This window comes from Chionomys nivalis, chromosome 14 (assembly GCF_950005125.1).
Source record: "Chionomys nivalis chromosome 14, mChiNiv1.1, whole genome shotgun sequence".
In the NCBI taxonomy this organism is placed as follows: Eukaryota; Metazoa; Chordata; class Mammalia; order Rodentia; family Cricetidae; genus Chionomys; species Chionomys nivalis.
Genome location: NC_080099.1, coordinates 59,181,088 through 59,197,187, shown reverse-complemented (window position 1 = coordinate 59,197,187; position 16,100 = coordinate 59,181,088). Strand labels below are relative to the sequence as shown.

General features: G+C 35.8%; 1 protein-coding gene across 1 annotated transcript in view; it reads right to left on the bottom strand.

Annotated features, from left to right (window-relative positions):
* Ccdc178 (coiled-coil domain containing 178) overlaps positions 1–16,098 on the bottom strand; it is a 328,223-nt gene extending 312,125 nt beyond the window's left edge. The window contains exons 1-4 of the mRNA XM_057788447.1: positions 15,904–16,098; positions 12,329–12,351; positions 4,290–4,369; positions 1,426–1,626 (exon numbers count right to left, since the gene is read on the bottom strand). Coding sequence (XP_057644430.1) covers positions 1,426–1,626; positions 4,290–4,369; positions 12,329–12,351; positions 15,904–16,098 — 499 coding nt within the window. The remainder of the gene's footprint in view (positions 1–1,425; positions 1,627–4,289; positions 4,370–12,328; positions 12,352–15,903) is intronic.
* Positions 16,099–16,100: the final 2 nt, after the last annotated feature.

Sequence of the window (16,100 nt, the reverse complement as noted above, 5' to 3'; positions counted from 1 at the left end):
TTTTCTACCCTGCTAATGAGAAAAGACAATTAGGAAAACTGCATATGATGGGTAAATGTGAATACAAGGAGTTCAAGGTGCCTATTCTGACCCTGTCATTGTCTCATCAAACTTACATACCATGCATTATCAGCACAGTGATCCATTAGTAGGTCATTAATGTTAAAAGTTCCCTCAAAGAAAGAATCACACAAAGGACTAGTTAGATTATAATGTTTTCTTGCAACTCTCTAGAATGCATTTACCTACTTTGGAGGTGATAATTTTAGAAGATTTGGTATTATGATACAAGGCTACTCATTTGTAGCCATGACATATACTTTATGTCCATGTCTTTTATCCCAGAACAATGACAATTGACAAATTCTTAAGAATTTTCTATTCAAGTGATAGATTGTATAAGTATATTATTTTTAAAAAATTACTTCAAATCAAAGACTCCTTAACTCAAAAATTTACCTCAGGATGCAGTTAGAAGTTTCCAGTGTCTGATAGACCTCTGGTGAGGAAGTTTTTGATGACACAGGGTTTGGAGATGGTAAAAACAGCAGCCAGCATCTTTAGGTTGTGATATTCCACCCTACCTCTCTCTGTGTGTGCTCTAAAGAACAGCATCTTCTTTCTTTCTTTCTTTCTTTCTTTCTTTCTTTCTTTCTTTCTTTCTTTCTTTCTTTTTCTTTCTTTCCTTCCTCCCTCCCTCCCTCCCTCCCTCCCTCCCTCCCTCCCTCCCTCCCTCTCTCTCTCTCTCTCTCTCTCTCTTTCTTTTTCCTTTTTGGTTTTGTGAGGCAATGTTTCTCTGTGTAGCTTTGGTGCCTATCCTGGAACTAGCTCTTGTAGACCATGCTGGCCTTGAAGACACAGAGATCCACCTAACTCTGCCTCCTGAGTGTTGGGGTTAAAGGTATTTGCCACCACCACCTGGGTAGACAATATTTTCTTAACCAGTTATTACCCAAGTTACTCTTGCAAACATGTTAAGGTTGCCTTCCTGCTAGGAGTTCCTTTCAAACTGAATTCATTTCTAAGTTCTCAAATGTAAGTGTGTGTCATTCCCAGCATGTCTTTACGAAATCTGAATTTTCCTACATTGCAAAACATGGCTAATGATATCAATTGATCAGTCAGCTTTAATAATTGAATTTTAATAACAAACACTAGAATAATGGTAAGTAAAAAAAAAATACCAAATATTGACCTGTCTCCAAGGTATGTTAATGAATGGTGTTTCAACAAACTTAAAAGCCCACGGTCACGGTTTGCACAGCACAGCACTCATTTGTGTCTCTGAACTCATTAAATCTTTAATACTGTATTTCAAACAGTCATAGTTTATAAGCAACATGTCATGGTAAATTGTTTATACAGATCAATGGGTCACCCTGTCTGCTCCCCTAACACTGACTATAGAGTCAAAACCTTTATTACCTTTCTGCACAGCCGTTGGAAGTTCTTGGAGCTTCCAAATGGACCAACAGTCAATTTTCATGCTAATCCTTTTCTTTCTTGATTTTTGTTGTCTTAAAGCTTGTTCCGCTTCCGCCCTGTCTGTTTCCAGACTTTTAATGAGGTGAATGGCCTCCGATAACAATGCCTCCATTTTCTTTTTCAGCTCTGGACACTTCCTGTCTTAAAATAGGAACACAAATTCATGTTAATGAATCATCCCATAGGCAATGTGACAGAATACCAGTCTCACTTGAAGTATCCTTCCAAATATTTATGTCTTTAAGAGAAGAACTTTAGAAAAGTTAATTCATCTTTAAAAGACCATTTGTAATGTCAAGCAGAGCCAGGCGTGACGGCACAGGCCTGTAATATCAGCACACAAGAGGCTGATATTGCAAGATTCCTGTAGGTTCAGGAGACAGTCTGAGCTACAGAACAAGAGATTTGCCTCGAAAGCAAACAAGGGGAACTTAAAAATATGTAACCTAAGCATGGGAATAATACAAAGTTGATGCCATATTCTTTGGAGACAGAATTTTCTGTGAACACTTGTAAAAAATAAATTAAGTGGAAAGGCTCAAGCAGTATCTTCAAGAGAATCTCTGTATCAGAAGGAAAACCACAAGAGGAGCTGTTCCGTTTTAAAATTGTGGCTCTTTTTCTTGTAGTCTTTATGCACACAAATCACAATGAGCAGTTAAATCAACACAAAGATTACTCCGTTCCTGGAAAAGAAGGCACTGACAGCCTTCAGCTTCATCAAATAATAACTTCTCCACCTACCGTTGTCAAGAATTCATCAGAAATTTCCAAATTCTATTAATTAATTCTTTAATTAACTCTGCTAATGAGAAATGATGCTAGTGATCCTTGGTTCACAACTCTGGAATAACATGGCTTCATGTTAACAAAATATTTCCAGAGCCATTCATTCATCTTTTTCTGAACAAATTGTGTACAAAGCTTGTTTCATCCGACCACAATAATATACTTTTCTCTAGAAAGAATAAGGTAAGGAAGATAGATGAGATTCCTATTTTGCTGGCATTTGTAGCTGTAATGGCTGACTTTTGCCAACATGTGGAGTGACAAGAATACATAAGCACAGCGCCAAGAGAGGAAAGGACACCATGGAGCAGAGGCAGGAAGTAAGCCAGTGTGATGTCATCAAAGAAGAAAGTGATGGAGAAATCTTTTTTCTCTTTGGAAAATAAAGACAATGATTTTTTTCCTACTAGATGGCAGTTCTATAAATGGCCATATAATGGTTCTGAAGATAAGCTGGGCTGCTGCATCATCTCTCCTCTTCTAGAGAACTTGTCAAAGACATTGACATGTATCCTTAAAAAAAAATAATTTTAATGGAAACAAACTAACTTTCTCTGGTCTGCAGCTTTATCTGTTCCCTTTGGACCTCTTGTTTAGTTTTATCCTGGGTACATTATTAAATGAATTTTTAAAGAAAACATTCATGGGACATTTGTGACTCTCTCCATGATCAGAATCTCCCTAAGTCTTTATTCTACAATGCACAAAGATATACCTGTCACTGATGATAACTGCAGCACTTTAGTTTACTGGAGTTACATGTGTTTTACCAAAATCATTCATTCTGATTTTACAAATTACCTTTTACTCTATTTAACAGCATGCAAATAAATATTAAATAAGTAAATAATTTGCAGTGCCTTTGATCCAGTTTCACACAAACCTAATTGTATTCCCAGATCAACTCACTTAGTATATGTAAACAGAGACTTGCGCCTTTTAACACACTTTCAGAGAGCCACTACCCTCCTGGCATCCCCGTGTGTGTCTTAGTCTCACATGTGCATGCTTCTGAGGAATGTTATCCTAGGCCACTAATGAGTTGATCTTTTTTCCCCCACATCCATGACATATAAACATTGAAGCTTTCTTCTTCTCTATAGACATTAATACAGAAATAAATAAATAAAAATTGGTCAAAATAGAGCCTCAGAATGAATGATGGTTTGAAAAAAACCAAAACATTTGTTCTTTTAATGAAATGTCCTGAGTTCATCAGTTTTGCTCCAGTGAAGACATTTGTAAATTTTTGTGACAGGCAAAGATGAGAAACTTAATATAATCTTAAGCATATATTCATATATGTTGAAATAATATTAATAATAACTTTAAGCCAATATTTAAAATTTCAACTTTTGTATTAGATTGTGGTAAATTCTGATCATATGAAAGCCACTGTACCACAGCTATTTATATTTCAATGTAAGTTAAAAGGAAATTTAGGAAATAAGTTTCTCAGTCTTATTGTCCACACCCCAGCTGGTCAGTAGGATCATAGCTGCCTCACTGGAGAAACAGACAGACACTACCTTGATCACTGCTGAAAGTTTTAAGTTTTATCAGCGTTGCCGGGCGGTGGTGGCGCACGCCTTTAATCCCAGCACTCAGGAGGCAGAGACAGGCAGATCTCTGTGAGTTCGAGACCAGCCTGGTCTACAAGAGCTAGTTCCAGGACAGACTCCAAAACCACAGAGAAACCCTGTCTCAAAAAACCAAAAAAAAAAAAAAAAAAAAAAAAAAAAAAGTTTTATCAGCGTTTCTCAACTTTAACTGGTTCCTTGAGCTATCAACAAGTATCACTACACACCAAAAACTCAGGCCAGTGTTAGGTAGATAATTCATTAGTAATAAATGCTAGCTGAGGGTATGTTTCTTAGACTGATTAAGTAGGCTTTTTCTTTATACAATATCCCACAAACTCAAAAAATAATAATTGTGGATTTTAGAACTGTATTAAATAAAAGATCAATGACCAAAAACATTTATATATCTTTAAGTATGAAAAGCAAACTTACCCCTTGCTTTTTCTGGGCGGACATCTTTCTCTGGGGCAGTGACACCCGAATCTTCTTTAACATCTTTAGTGGTAGAAGTCCTTCACATACATAGCGAGGAAGACAGTATCAATTTGTAAAAAACACATGCATTAAAAGTTATTAAATAAAATTTGCTAAAGCATTTGTGTGGAATGTTAAATGTCATTTACATGGCAATCCTACTAAATAGTAGAATGATATAAAACCTTTTATTATCCAGTAGTATTTATACTTAAATTAACAGAAAGTTTTAAAACAATTACAAATACCTTGGGCTTTCTTGAGAGCACATTAAAAAAGTATTTTTATTTAGAAATTTGTATTTTTAGAATTTTTAAGATGTGGCTTGATTTACATGTGGCATGTGTGTGTGTGCATGCATGTGTATATTCGTTACACATGTGTGGCAGCCTGCCTACCAGAAGAGTGGATTAAAATCCCTGGTGGTGGAGTTCAGTTGTTGTGATGTGTCTGAGGTAGGCGCTGAGAACTGAGCTAAGGTCCTCTACAAGAGCAGTGTGCCCTGTAAATCCTTGAGCCTGCTCTCTGGTTCCAAGAGAATTTTGATCAAAGAGCAATAGGATGAGATGATACATACTTTCTTTTCAGATTAGTGAGTTCTTAGAAGCCAATATAAACCACAAAGAGTAAAGGTAACAATTTCAGACATAAAGGTAGCAAGATTTTAGAAAAGTTTCCAGAAAAATGCTGTTCTTTCTAAGGCAATCTTCTTACTGGGGCTGCATAGTTTGGCTAATACCTTATCTCTTACTCTCAGGATTTCCCTAGTCTAATGCTAGGATTCTATTTTCTTTCTTTCTTTCTTTCTTTCTTTCTTTCTTTCTTTCTTTCTTTCTTTCTTTCTTCCTTCCTTCCTTCCTTCCTTCCTTCCTTCCTTCCTTCCTTCCTTCTTTCTTTCTTTCTTTCTTTCTTTTTTTCTTTCTTTCCATTGAGGAGCAGAAGGAGGGAGAACATGAGCAAGGAAGTCAGGACCACGAGGGGTGCACCCACCCACTGGGACAGTGGGGCTGATCTATTGGGAGCTCACCAAGGCCAGCTGGACTGTGACTGAAAAAGCATGGGATAAAACCGGACTCTGAACATGGCAGACAATGAGAGCTGATGAGAGGCCAAGGACAACGCTAGGATTCTAAACCGAGTCTTCACACCTTTTAAAAATTTTATATTTCACTGATCAAAATTTTAACATGAATCAAGCATCAATGGAAAAAAAGGTGTTTTTAAATCTCATCTAAATCATTTAATGTTATAAAAGATTCATTATAATTAACAAAATCTCTACGTATACCAAATACCTTTAAAGCTCATAAAATAGCTCAAGTTCAGTTATTAGCTTGGAAACCACATGCAATATCACATAGCAGTAATATTTCAGATTTTATAAAAATTCACAATCAAATTTTACATCTCACTTTGTTGCATACAATTTTCCATTATTTTAATATCATTAATATTTTCACTATTTCATGTTATTATTTTTAAAGATACTTTTAAAAGCCTTTTTTTCATGAGATACATTAATTACTTATTTTCTTCTTGCTTTCACTTTTATTTCAAATTTTTTTAATAAAAATCATAATTGGTTTTTTATTTTTAAAATAATAAAAAAATTTTCTTCAAATCAAGGATTAAATAATGCTTTTCCCTTTGGCTTGCAATCTTCCCTGAATATTGTGACAAATTATCATACACTATTAAGTACAGTTTTGAGGGGTTTTGTTGGTTTTTTTTTTTTGTTGTTTGGTTGTTTTTGGTTCCTTCTATATAGGACTGGTTATCATGGAACTCTTTATGTAGATCAGACTTGTATCAAACTCACACTGATTTTCCTGCCTCTGTCTCTGAGAGATAGGATTAGAGGCATGCACCACCATACAAGGCTAGTTGTAGTCTTGTATATTATCTTTGGGATTTTGTTCTAATTCTAATACTAATTAATTTTTCTATAGTACTTTTAAAATCAAATTTTAAAAATTGACAATTTTATTAAGCAGTCTCATCTCTCCCTCCTATTGGTCTTTATTAATGACCAATCTTCTTTCTGTCTGTATGGATGTAGCTATAATGAATATTCCATATAAGGCCCATATAAGAACCCTGTCCTTAGTGTGTGTATATATATATATATGTGTGTGTGTGTGTGTGTGTGTGTGTGTATGTATACACTAAGTATATACATACATATATACATATATATGTGTGTATGTGTATGTATAAAACCTGTATGTAATATATGAAATACAGATGAACACATATGATATTTGTCCATATTGTATTATTATTATTAGAACTTCATTTTTAAAAAAAATCTAGTAATAGTAATACTTTAATTTTTTGTTTGGTAAATATATATATATATATACACACACATATACATATATTTTTTAATCGACATTTTCCCTTTATTTTACATACTGGTCACAGACTTTTGTCCTTCCTCCCCCCCTGACTCCCATCTACTCCTTCCCCATCCACCCACTCTGTCTTCATTCAGAAAGAGGCAGTCCCTCCCATGGGCTTGAACATAGCTTGGCACTTCAAGTTGAGGTAGGGCTGAGTTCTTCCGCCTGTATAAAGACTAGGGTAGGTAATCTAGCATAGGGAACAGGTTTCCAAAAGTCAGCTCAGTGCCGGAGACAGCGCTAGGAGAGTTACAAACACACCAAGCTACACAATGGTTGCACATATGCAGAGGACCTGGAATGGTCTATGCAGGCTCTCTAGCTGTTGGTCCAGAGTCCATGTGTTCCCATGAGCTCAGGTCAGCTGTCTCTATGGGTTTCTTCATCATGACCTTGACGACCCAGGTCCCCTATGATCCCTCCTCCCTTTCTTCAGGAGGACTCCCAGAGTTTGACCCAGTGCTTGGCTGTGGATCTCTGCATCTGCTTTTATCAGTTACTGCATAAAGGATCTGTGATGACAATTAGGGTAGTCACCAATCTGATTATAGGAGACAGACATTTCAGGCACCCTCTCTACTATTACGAGAGATGGTCTTAGCTGGGGTTTTCCTTGTGGATTTCTGGGCGTTTCTCCTTAGCCCTCTGCCTTGCCCCCAAACTGTCTCCTGCACCCAGCCTCCCAATTTCTTTCTATGGTATAAAAATATTTCATTGAGTAGAAAAACCACACTCTTTCAATTCACTGATAGATTTCCCCACCTTTTATTTCTTATGAAGCCTGGTGGTTTGAACAATTGTATTTAAGTTTTCACTTGAATACCTGTTTCAAATGCTTTGGGGATATATATTTTATAGTGAATATTGTCTGGCCCTAGGGATCACTCAAGATTTTACATCTTCAGGAACTGACAAGCTGATTTTAACTCTCTGTATCATCTGTCATCGACACCAGCAGTGTACAAAGAATGAAGTGTGGAACAGAAAAGAACTGATGTTCTTGACTTCTCTCAGAATTTAGGCAGAAGTTCTCCATTGTTATCAGTTCATGTGTGCCAAAGCTTTCCAGAAATGTCTTCTATTGTTTAGGTACTGCTTTTAGAATTCTAGTTATTTAAAGTGTTTTTGTTATGAGAAGCATTGTTTCGTTCACATAATTTTCTCTTTAGGTTCAAGTAGGTTTTCCTCCCCATTTAATTTATGTGAAATACTAGATGGATCCACTTTTGTGTACCAAATTATCATTACTATTCTCAGGAAGAATTCAACTTGGTCATCATGTGTAACTCTATAAATAGGATGCTGGATTCAGTCATCGATGGCACTTCATTGCAGATTCAACGAGAGAATTCAGATATGAACCTGCAACTTTCTGCCAATGTCTTTATTTGGCATCATAGAGTAAGTGGAGAAGTGTTTCCAGCTCTCTGTTCTTTTGTTTTATTTTAAGAAACTTGAGAAAGCATGATAGAAAGTCTCACTTCAATATTTAATAAAATTTGTTCTTCTTGTTATGATGATGGTGTTTTGGATTGCTTGGGCTTTTTTGGTTTATTTACTTATTTGTTTGTTTTGCTTATTATTTTGAAAAAGGGTCTTAATATATAGCTTAAGCTTGGTACTAACTGACTGTCATCCAGCCTCTGCTTCCCTTGTATTTGGGTTAAAGAACATGAGAACTCTACCTGAATAAAAGTTTTTTTTTATTCTAATTAAACCTTTTTATACAATGTATTATGATCATGTTGTTCCCTTCTCCGAACTCCTCCCACATCATCTCTCCACATCCTTGAATGCATATATGGGCATGTGTGTGCAGAAACAAACACATGCACACACACAAATTGAAAATCAAAACAAAGACTGTCATTTTGTCTTGTTGACCATGTCCTTTGTTTTACAGAAGCTTTTCAGTTTCAGGAGGTTCCATTTATCAATTGGTTCTCTTAGTGTCTGTGCTAATGGGGTTATATTTAGGAAGTGGTCTCCTGTGCCAATGCATTTATTTCTCTCTATGAGGTTCAGTGTGCCTGGCTTTATGTTGTGGTCTTTGATTCATTTGAACTTGAGTTTTGTGCATGGTGATAAATTAAAATGACAGTCTACAGAATGGAAAAAAGATCTTCACTAACCCCACATCAGACAGAAGTTGATCTCCAAAATATACAAAAAACTCAAGAAATTGGTCATCAAAAGAACACATAATCCAATTTAAAATATGAAGTACTAACCTAAACAGAGAACTCTCAACAGAGGAATCTAAAATGGCTGAAAGACACTTAAGGAAATGCTCAACATCCTTAGTCATCAGAGAAATGCAAATCAAAATAACTCTTGAGATTCCCTCTTACACCTGTAAGAATGGCCAAGATCAAAAACACTGATCATAACTTATGCTGGGGAGGTTGTGGGGAAAAGGGAACACTCCTGAATTGTCGGTGGGAGTGCAAGATGCTACAGCCCCTTTGGATGTCAGTGTAGTGATTCTCAGAAAATAAGGAAACAACCTTCCTCAAGACCCAGTAATACCACTTGGGGTATGTATCCAAAGGATGCTCAACAGTGCCACAAGGACACGTGCTTAAATATGTTCATTTCAGCATTGTTTGCCATAGCCAGAACCTGTAAAAATCCTAAATGTCCCTTGACTGAAAAATGGATAAGGAAAATGTGGTACATTTACATGATGAAGAAAACAACACAAAAGAAGAGAATAACGACATCTTGAATTTTGCAGGCAAATGAGTGTATCTAGAAAACATCATTTTGAGTGAGGTAGCCCAGACCCAGAAAGACAATTACCACATGTACTCACTCATAAGTGGTTTTTAAACATAAAGCAAAGAAAACCAGCCCACAAATCACAACCCCAGAGAACCTAGACAACAATGAGGACCCTAAGAGAGACATACAAGGATCTAATCTACATGGGAAGTAGAAAAAGACACAATCTCCTGAGTAAATTGGGAGTATTGGGAACTTTGGGTGAGGAATGAAGAGAAGGGGAGAGACAGGGAGGGGAACAGAGAAAAATGTAGAGCTCAATAAAAATCAATTTAAAAAGAACCAATAAGACAAAAATACCAAAGAAAACAGACCCCCCCAAAATAAACAAACAAACAATTATCAAGCTAAGTATGTATTGTCTAACTGCTCCAGAGCATAGAGTCTGCTGTGAAATGTATTTAGTATGCCCAATGACACACTTAAGAGAACTGATTTTCACTTTGCCAGCAGGTTTCAATTGAAAGTAGCTTCTTGGCTGGGAGTAGACACCATATCTACTTCCCCCCTCTTAGTGTTGTATCCCCATCTGGACTGAACCTGTGAAAGTTGTGTGTTTGCTTCCACAGTCTCTGTGAGTTCAGATATGCATCAGCCCTGTTGTGTCTGGAAGACACTGTTTCCTTGGGGTCATTCATCTGTCCTGGTCCTCTTCCCCATAGACCCTTGAGTCTTGAGGACAGGGCTTTAATGAAGACCTTACACTTAGCATTGAATGTTCCAAAGGCTCTGGCTTTCTGTAACTTACTCAACTGTGGGTCTCTGTGTTAATCCTGAGGCTTGGATGATTGTAGTTGAACAAGGCACTGATCTATGTGTTTAGTAATATGCCATTAGGAATCATTTCATTGCTATGCTCTAGCTAAAGCTATTTTGATTACTAATACTATCTTCTTAATATTTATCTGTCAGATAGAATTTTTATTTTCTTCTGAGTCACCTATGGTAGCTTATGTGGATCTAGAAATTAAGAGAATAGAGCATTTTTATTCATTCCACCCCTTTCACTTTTGATTAGAATGTTTAATCTATTTTCATATACATTAACTGCTCACAACAAAGGGTTTATTTCTTCTACTGTATAACTATTTTTCTATATTATTAATATTTTCTTTCCCCATTTCTCCATAACTGCCTTATTTTATATTTTATGATTTTTTTTTTTTTTTTTTTTTTTTTTTTTGGTTTTTCGATACAGGGTTTCTCTGTAGCTTTTGGTGCCTGTCCCGGAACTAGCTCTTGTAGATCAGGCTGGCCTCGACTCCCAGAGATCCGCCTACCTCTGCCTCCTGAGTGCTGGGATTAAAGGCATGCGCCACCACTGCCCAGCTTTTCTGATGTAATTTTATGGATGTTTCTTAGTCATTGTTTTGGAGGTGACACTTAGCATCTAACTTAATAAACTTAAATTTTAATGAAAACTTTGTTGCTATTTCAACATTATAATACTGGCCCAGTAAACTCTATAAAATATGATGGAATATCTTATTATTACCATAAACAGTGAATTTAAATACTGTGTGCTCAGCAACAAATATTTGTAATTCTGAGGTTTGTTCATTTGTCCTTTAAATAATACAGGAAAGCAGTTATGAGTCCAACATAATACTGAAATGTGCATGTATCTTTATAGTTTTTATTATTTCTAATTGTTTCTTGATATGGCCTTTGGGTAAACTATCTGCTATCCTTCTGTTTCAGTCCTAAAGACCTCCTTAAGTATCTCCCAGGAGATAGATCTATTAATGATATACATATTTCATCTTGGGTAGGATATCTATACTTCTTTTTTATTATTTAAACACACTTATATGAGACTGAAGGAATCTTGGATGACCTAGGATTGCTTGGGATTTCTTTGAAAGTCTTCAGGTCTCCAAAGATTTGGGTGACAAGCTGACTGTCAATCTGATTGAGGATTTCTTGCACCTGCACAGTCCCTTAACCCTTGATGTTTAATGGTCTCTTTTTTCCCCCCAGGATTTAAATAAATTGTCTAATATGTTTGTTTGTGTCAATCTCTTTGATTTTATTCTATTTAAATTTCACTGAGTTTAATAAAATGTAGGTTTATGTATCTAGCCAAATTTTAGAAGACTTTTCAGAAAATTTCCATTAACTATTCTTCCTCCCCCCATTTGTCTACCCTCACAGTCTGTGTAGAACAGTGGCATGGATTTCCGGTGCATTTGCTGTGTTTCCTGTGTTCATTTGGAAGTTATTACTTTCTTTTTCACATGCATTTCTTTTCCCAGATGCTTTCTTCTAAGGCATTTTGATCTATCTGTGGCTTTTTCTAGTTATTATTTGTTGCCTTTGGCAGCTGTGACAAGAATATACTGCCTAGAAGCTCCCTGAGCACTGTTACAAGAATTAGTCTGGGAGGCCAAAACCTTCAGATGGAAATTTTTGGAAATAAAACCTCGTTTCCTCTGGCATTGGGAATTCACAGCACCAGTATGGGATGCTCTCCTCAGGGCTACCACTAACTTAGGAGAATGGAAAGAGGTGATGTAGCTGCCTTGATGATCTAGCTTGATGAGCTGCTTCTTTAATGGTTTTCTCCTTGGTTGATGTCAATTTTTTGTTGAAGTCTAGATTGTTGGCCATGTTCACGTCCACATGAGAACTCTATTCCAACCATCCATCCATTCTTCTCTCTCCTTCAACTTCTCCAGTTCATTTCCCTTGTTTTAATATCTAACATGGTAAATACTGCTTTCAGTTTTCCCTTCTTTCTGAAATAAAACTGGTGGTTACCAAAAGTTCAAAATTTTAGAGGAAAATAAAGGAGCAATTGTGGTTTCTTACCATTCTTCGAAAGATGCTTCAAACTGTCAAAACAAAAGAACTCAATAAAAATCATAATTTAAACACCTCAAAAAACAATTGTTGAATTTCACTTAAAATCTACTTAAATATTAACTAACTGATAAAATTCAGCTCTTCACTTCATATAATAGGTCATATTATAGTCTCTACTGTTTCATGAGATCTGTGTTTGTGTGTGTGTGTATGTGTGTGTGCGTGCGCCCATGTGTGTGTGTATGTATCTCAAGCCCAGTTCTTTGCATTATTACAAGATTTTTCACATTTTTAAAAAATCCATGTCTATCTAATCTTAGTCTTTCAAATTCTAATCCCCAAACAACTGACACATAGTAATAGATGCAGCAAGTCATTGAGTCTTAATATGCTACCAAAGGATGCTGAACACAAAACATCTGAAAATATAAACTAAATCCAGATTGTAAAAACAAGTGTATAACAAATGGGCGGTAAATGATTAAAGATATGATGGAATACTTATTTTACAATGGGAGGAGAAAAGAATAAATATTTGCGTACAGGATTGTTATGTTTTTTTACAAGAAGATGACTGGATGCTATGGCACACAACCTTTATCTCAACACTACGAAGATAGAGGCAGGCAGATCTCTGTGACTTCAAGGAGAGCCTGATACAACAATTTCCAGACCAGCCAGAGGGACATGATTAGACTCTTTTTCAAAACAAACAAACAAACAAACAAAAGAGCAAGGCAAAAAAGTCTTCATTTCAAATGTGGACAGGAGTGACTTGAGAAAATAAGGACATTTTAAAGATCAGATAATGAGAAGATGTAATTGACATGATGGAATCCATCAAGGCTGTGGTCACAGCTGTAGGAGAAAGTCTTCTAGGGGACAAGAGCTGATATTTGTGACATTCAACGATGTCTTTGGGTGGGATAACAAAACTTGGAGGCATTTTGCTATGACTTTCCCTGGAATGAATGGGCGGAGAAGGGGCAGACAGGAAGCTTTGGGTAGAGAGTAGGGATGCAGTTACCAGCACAGATTACCTTGGCAATCAAAATAATACCAGAGCACCTTAAAAGATACCATTGGGGTTGACTTGGACCATTGTAAAACAGATTGTTATAAAGCATTACAAAATTGCAGAATGCTTGCCTATACTTCTCAGCATTCCAGGTGCAGGTGTGGAACTGGGGGTCAGCAAAGAGATGCTCAGTTGGCATTTTGTCATTCTAAAAGGACTGTAGAATAAATATGTGGAAACATATGTAGCAGGTCATAAATACTTTAAAAGAGGATTCAGGCAAATGCAAGTGGTAGAAAGGAAACAAAAGCTATGTCAAAATTTGAAGATCCATGGGCTTCAAGTAAAATGTAAAAACAGAATGAGAGAACTCTAAGTTACAAAGAGTTACTAGATAGTCAGTCAGCAAATGTGAAGTTTCAGAGTTGAAGAATATCTTAAATGATAGAAGAAAAGTCAATTTTTCCAATCATAATTTGGAGTACTTCAACATCCATGCTTTATCTTGGGTGACAAATTGTCAGGAACAAACGTCTACACAGTGTGGAGAGGATGTATTCACTCATCAGATACATCTTATCCTAGATGCTAACTCTATACTGCTTGTGAGATTTTAGGGAATATCAGCTTCAAAGGTCATTTTTTTTCTCATCTGCATTTGAGAATAAAAACAGCTTTTGCCTTGTAAGGTTCAGATAAGAGTTCAATAGATCATTCAAAGAAAGTGATTAACAAAAGGATAGTGACATTTTATATCACTTTATTGTCATTTTAATAGTAATAATGTTGTTGTCTTTGGATAGTTAATATTTTAGATGCTTCCTAAATATTTTTATGCCATGTTTAAAATCATGGTAGAAGTCTGATGAACTGTATTAAACAAAGAGACAATGTTAATCTCAGTAGAGTTCATGCTGAATTAAATAATACTGTGGTTTAGTCAGCCTAGGACAATAATGTAGAAGATAAAGATAATTTATTTACTTGTAAGGAAAGCTATCCAGGAAATATTCTCTATCATTTGCCATGGTCCCTACTCTGTGGAGAAATAAAATATATAGGAAACATAACATAACCTCCATTCTGAAGATAGTTCTTTCCAAGGTTGTCATGACTTGAGCTTAAAACATCAGTGAGAGACTGTTTATATCCCCAGATGATGGAGCCTTTAGGAAATGGGAGCTCTCTGAAGAAAACAAACCCAGCCACAGCAGTCACCCTATTGCCTGGTCTATGCTGTCATTACAAAATGTGTCTTAAAGTATGAACCAAGGGAAATACTTATTGTCTTAAGCTTTAAGGTTATGTACTCTGTCATTGGTGGCAACAAATAGTGCTCTGGCTGAACAAGATGCTGAATTATTTTAAAGTATAAATTACCATAAGTCACTGCACAAGAGCATTCAACAGTAGCCTAGGCATCAAAGAGACACAAAACTGCAAAATATGTGATGTGGTTGACATTAGGATTTCAATGAACAGTACCTACAATAATAGTGTACAAGGCATCTGCAGATCTGTTTTTATCATTTTAAATAATATGAATAATTGAGAATTAGAATGTATATGGAATGGTTAGCACATACCATCCATAAATATTCTGTTCTATTTCTTTAAATATTATTCCAGACCAAAAGACCCATCTGCTCTGTGATTTTAATTGAATTAAGGCATATTCTGATTTGGAGAGATGTTTAGTCAAAAGAGGTGCTGCCATAGAAACATTATTATTAAATAATAATGAGTATTATTATTCACAGTAGTAGCTCATGTGTGTGCACTGGAATCCTTCCTCTTATGGGACTTGATCTAGCACACTGCTAGGATCTCCTACCCCTACCTAAAGTCACATAACATGTCTTTTCAAATCCCATGATCTTAACCACTGAACTAATACCTCTCAAAGCAGATAGCTTTCTAGAGCAGAACATTGTTTTGGTCAGATCCAGGTACCAAAATAAAGAAAAAAAGAAAGGAAAGATGTATAGCAGTTCTACTCCTCTGTTTGAACAATGTGTGTTAGTTATCCAGAATTTCATTTTTGTAAGAAATAAGAGAAGTTTTTGATTCTTCAGTAAGTCATTTCTAAATTAAATGATTGCAACTTGCAGAGAGTTCAATATAGAACTTCTTTTAGAATAACTAAGGCAGAATTTGACAGGTTAACATGACCGAGAAAAAAACATTATATCTTAGTCAATAACCTAGTATATTTATTTAGCAATAAAATAACTCATTTAAAAAACATATTGTCTTTTCAAACTAGAAATTTACTTATCATTTAATTGGTTTACTTTTTATACAAAGATGTGAATTATATTTGACTTTTAGTTATATTGGCTTATGGAAATGACAACTTATCATGACTATTTATGTTAAAAAAACAAACAGGAAAAATCTATTTAATGAGGTCATTGAACCCTCTAGTGTGAGACGATCAAAAACATGTCTAGACTAGTAGATTAATCCGTTATAATTCTGAGTTTTGCATAAATTCTCAAAATAATCAATAACTCCTTGATATGTATATAATTAATCCCCCAGATTTAAGTAGGCCACCTACTTGTTTCAAATGCTCCTGTATTTTGGATTCTACATCCTCAATGTGGGCAATCATTTTGTTGACACATGGTGTAGGGATGTTTATCAAAGCACAGCTGTGTCGTCGAGTCGGATAGCTGAAGTAGATGCCCTTGTTCACCTCTAAACGGTAGCAGACAGTGGGAGAAATCATGGAGTAGGTATTAGAAGAGCACATTG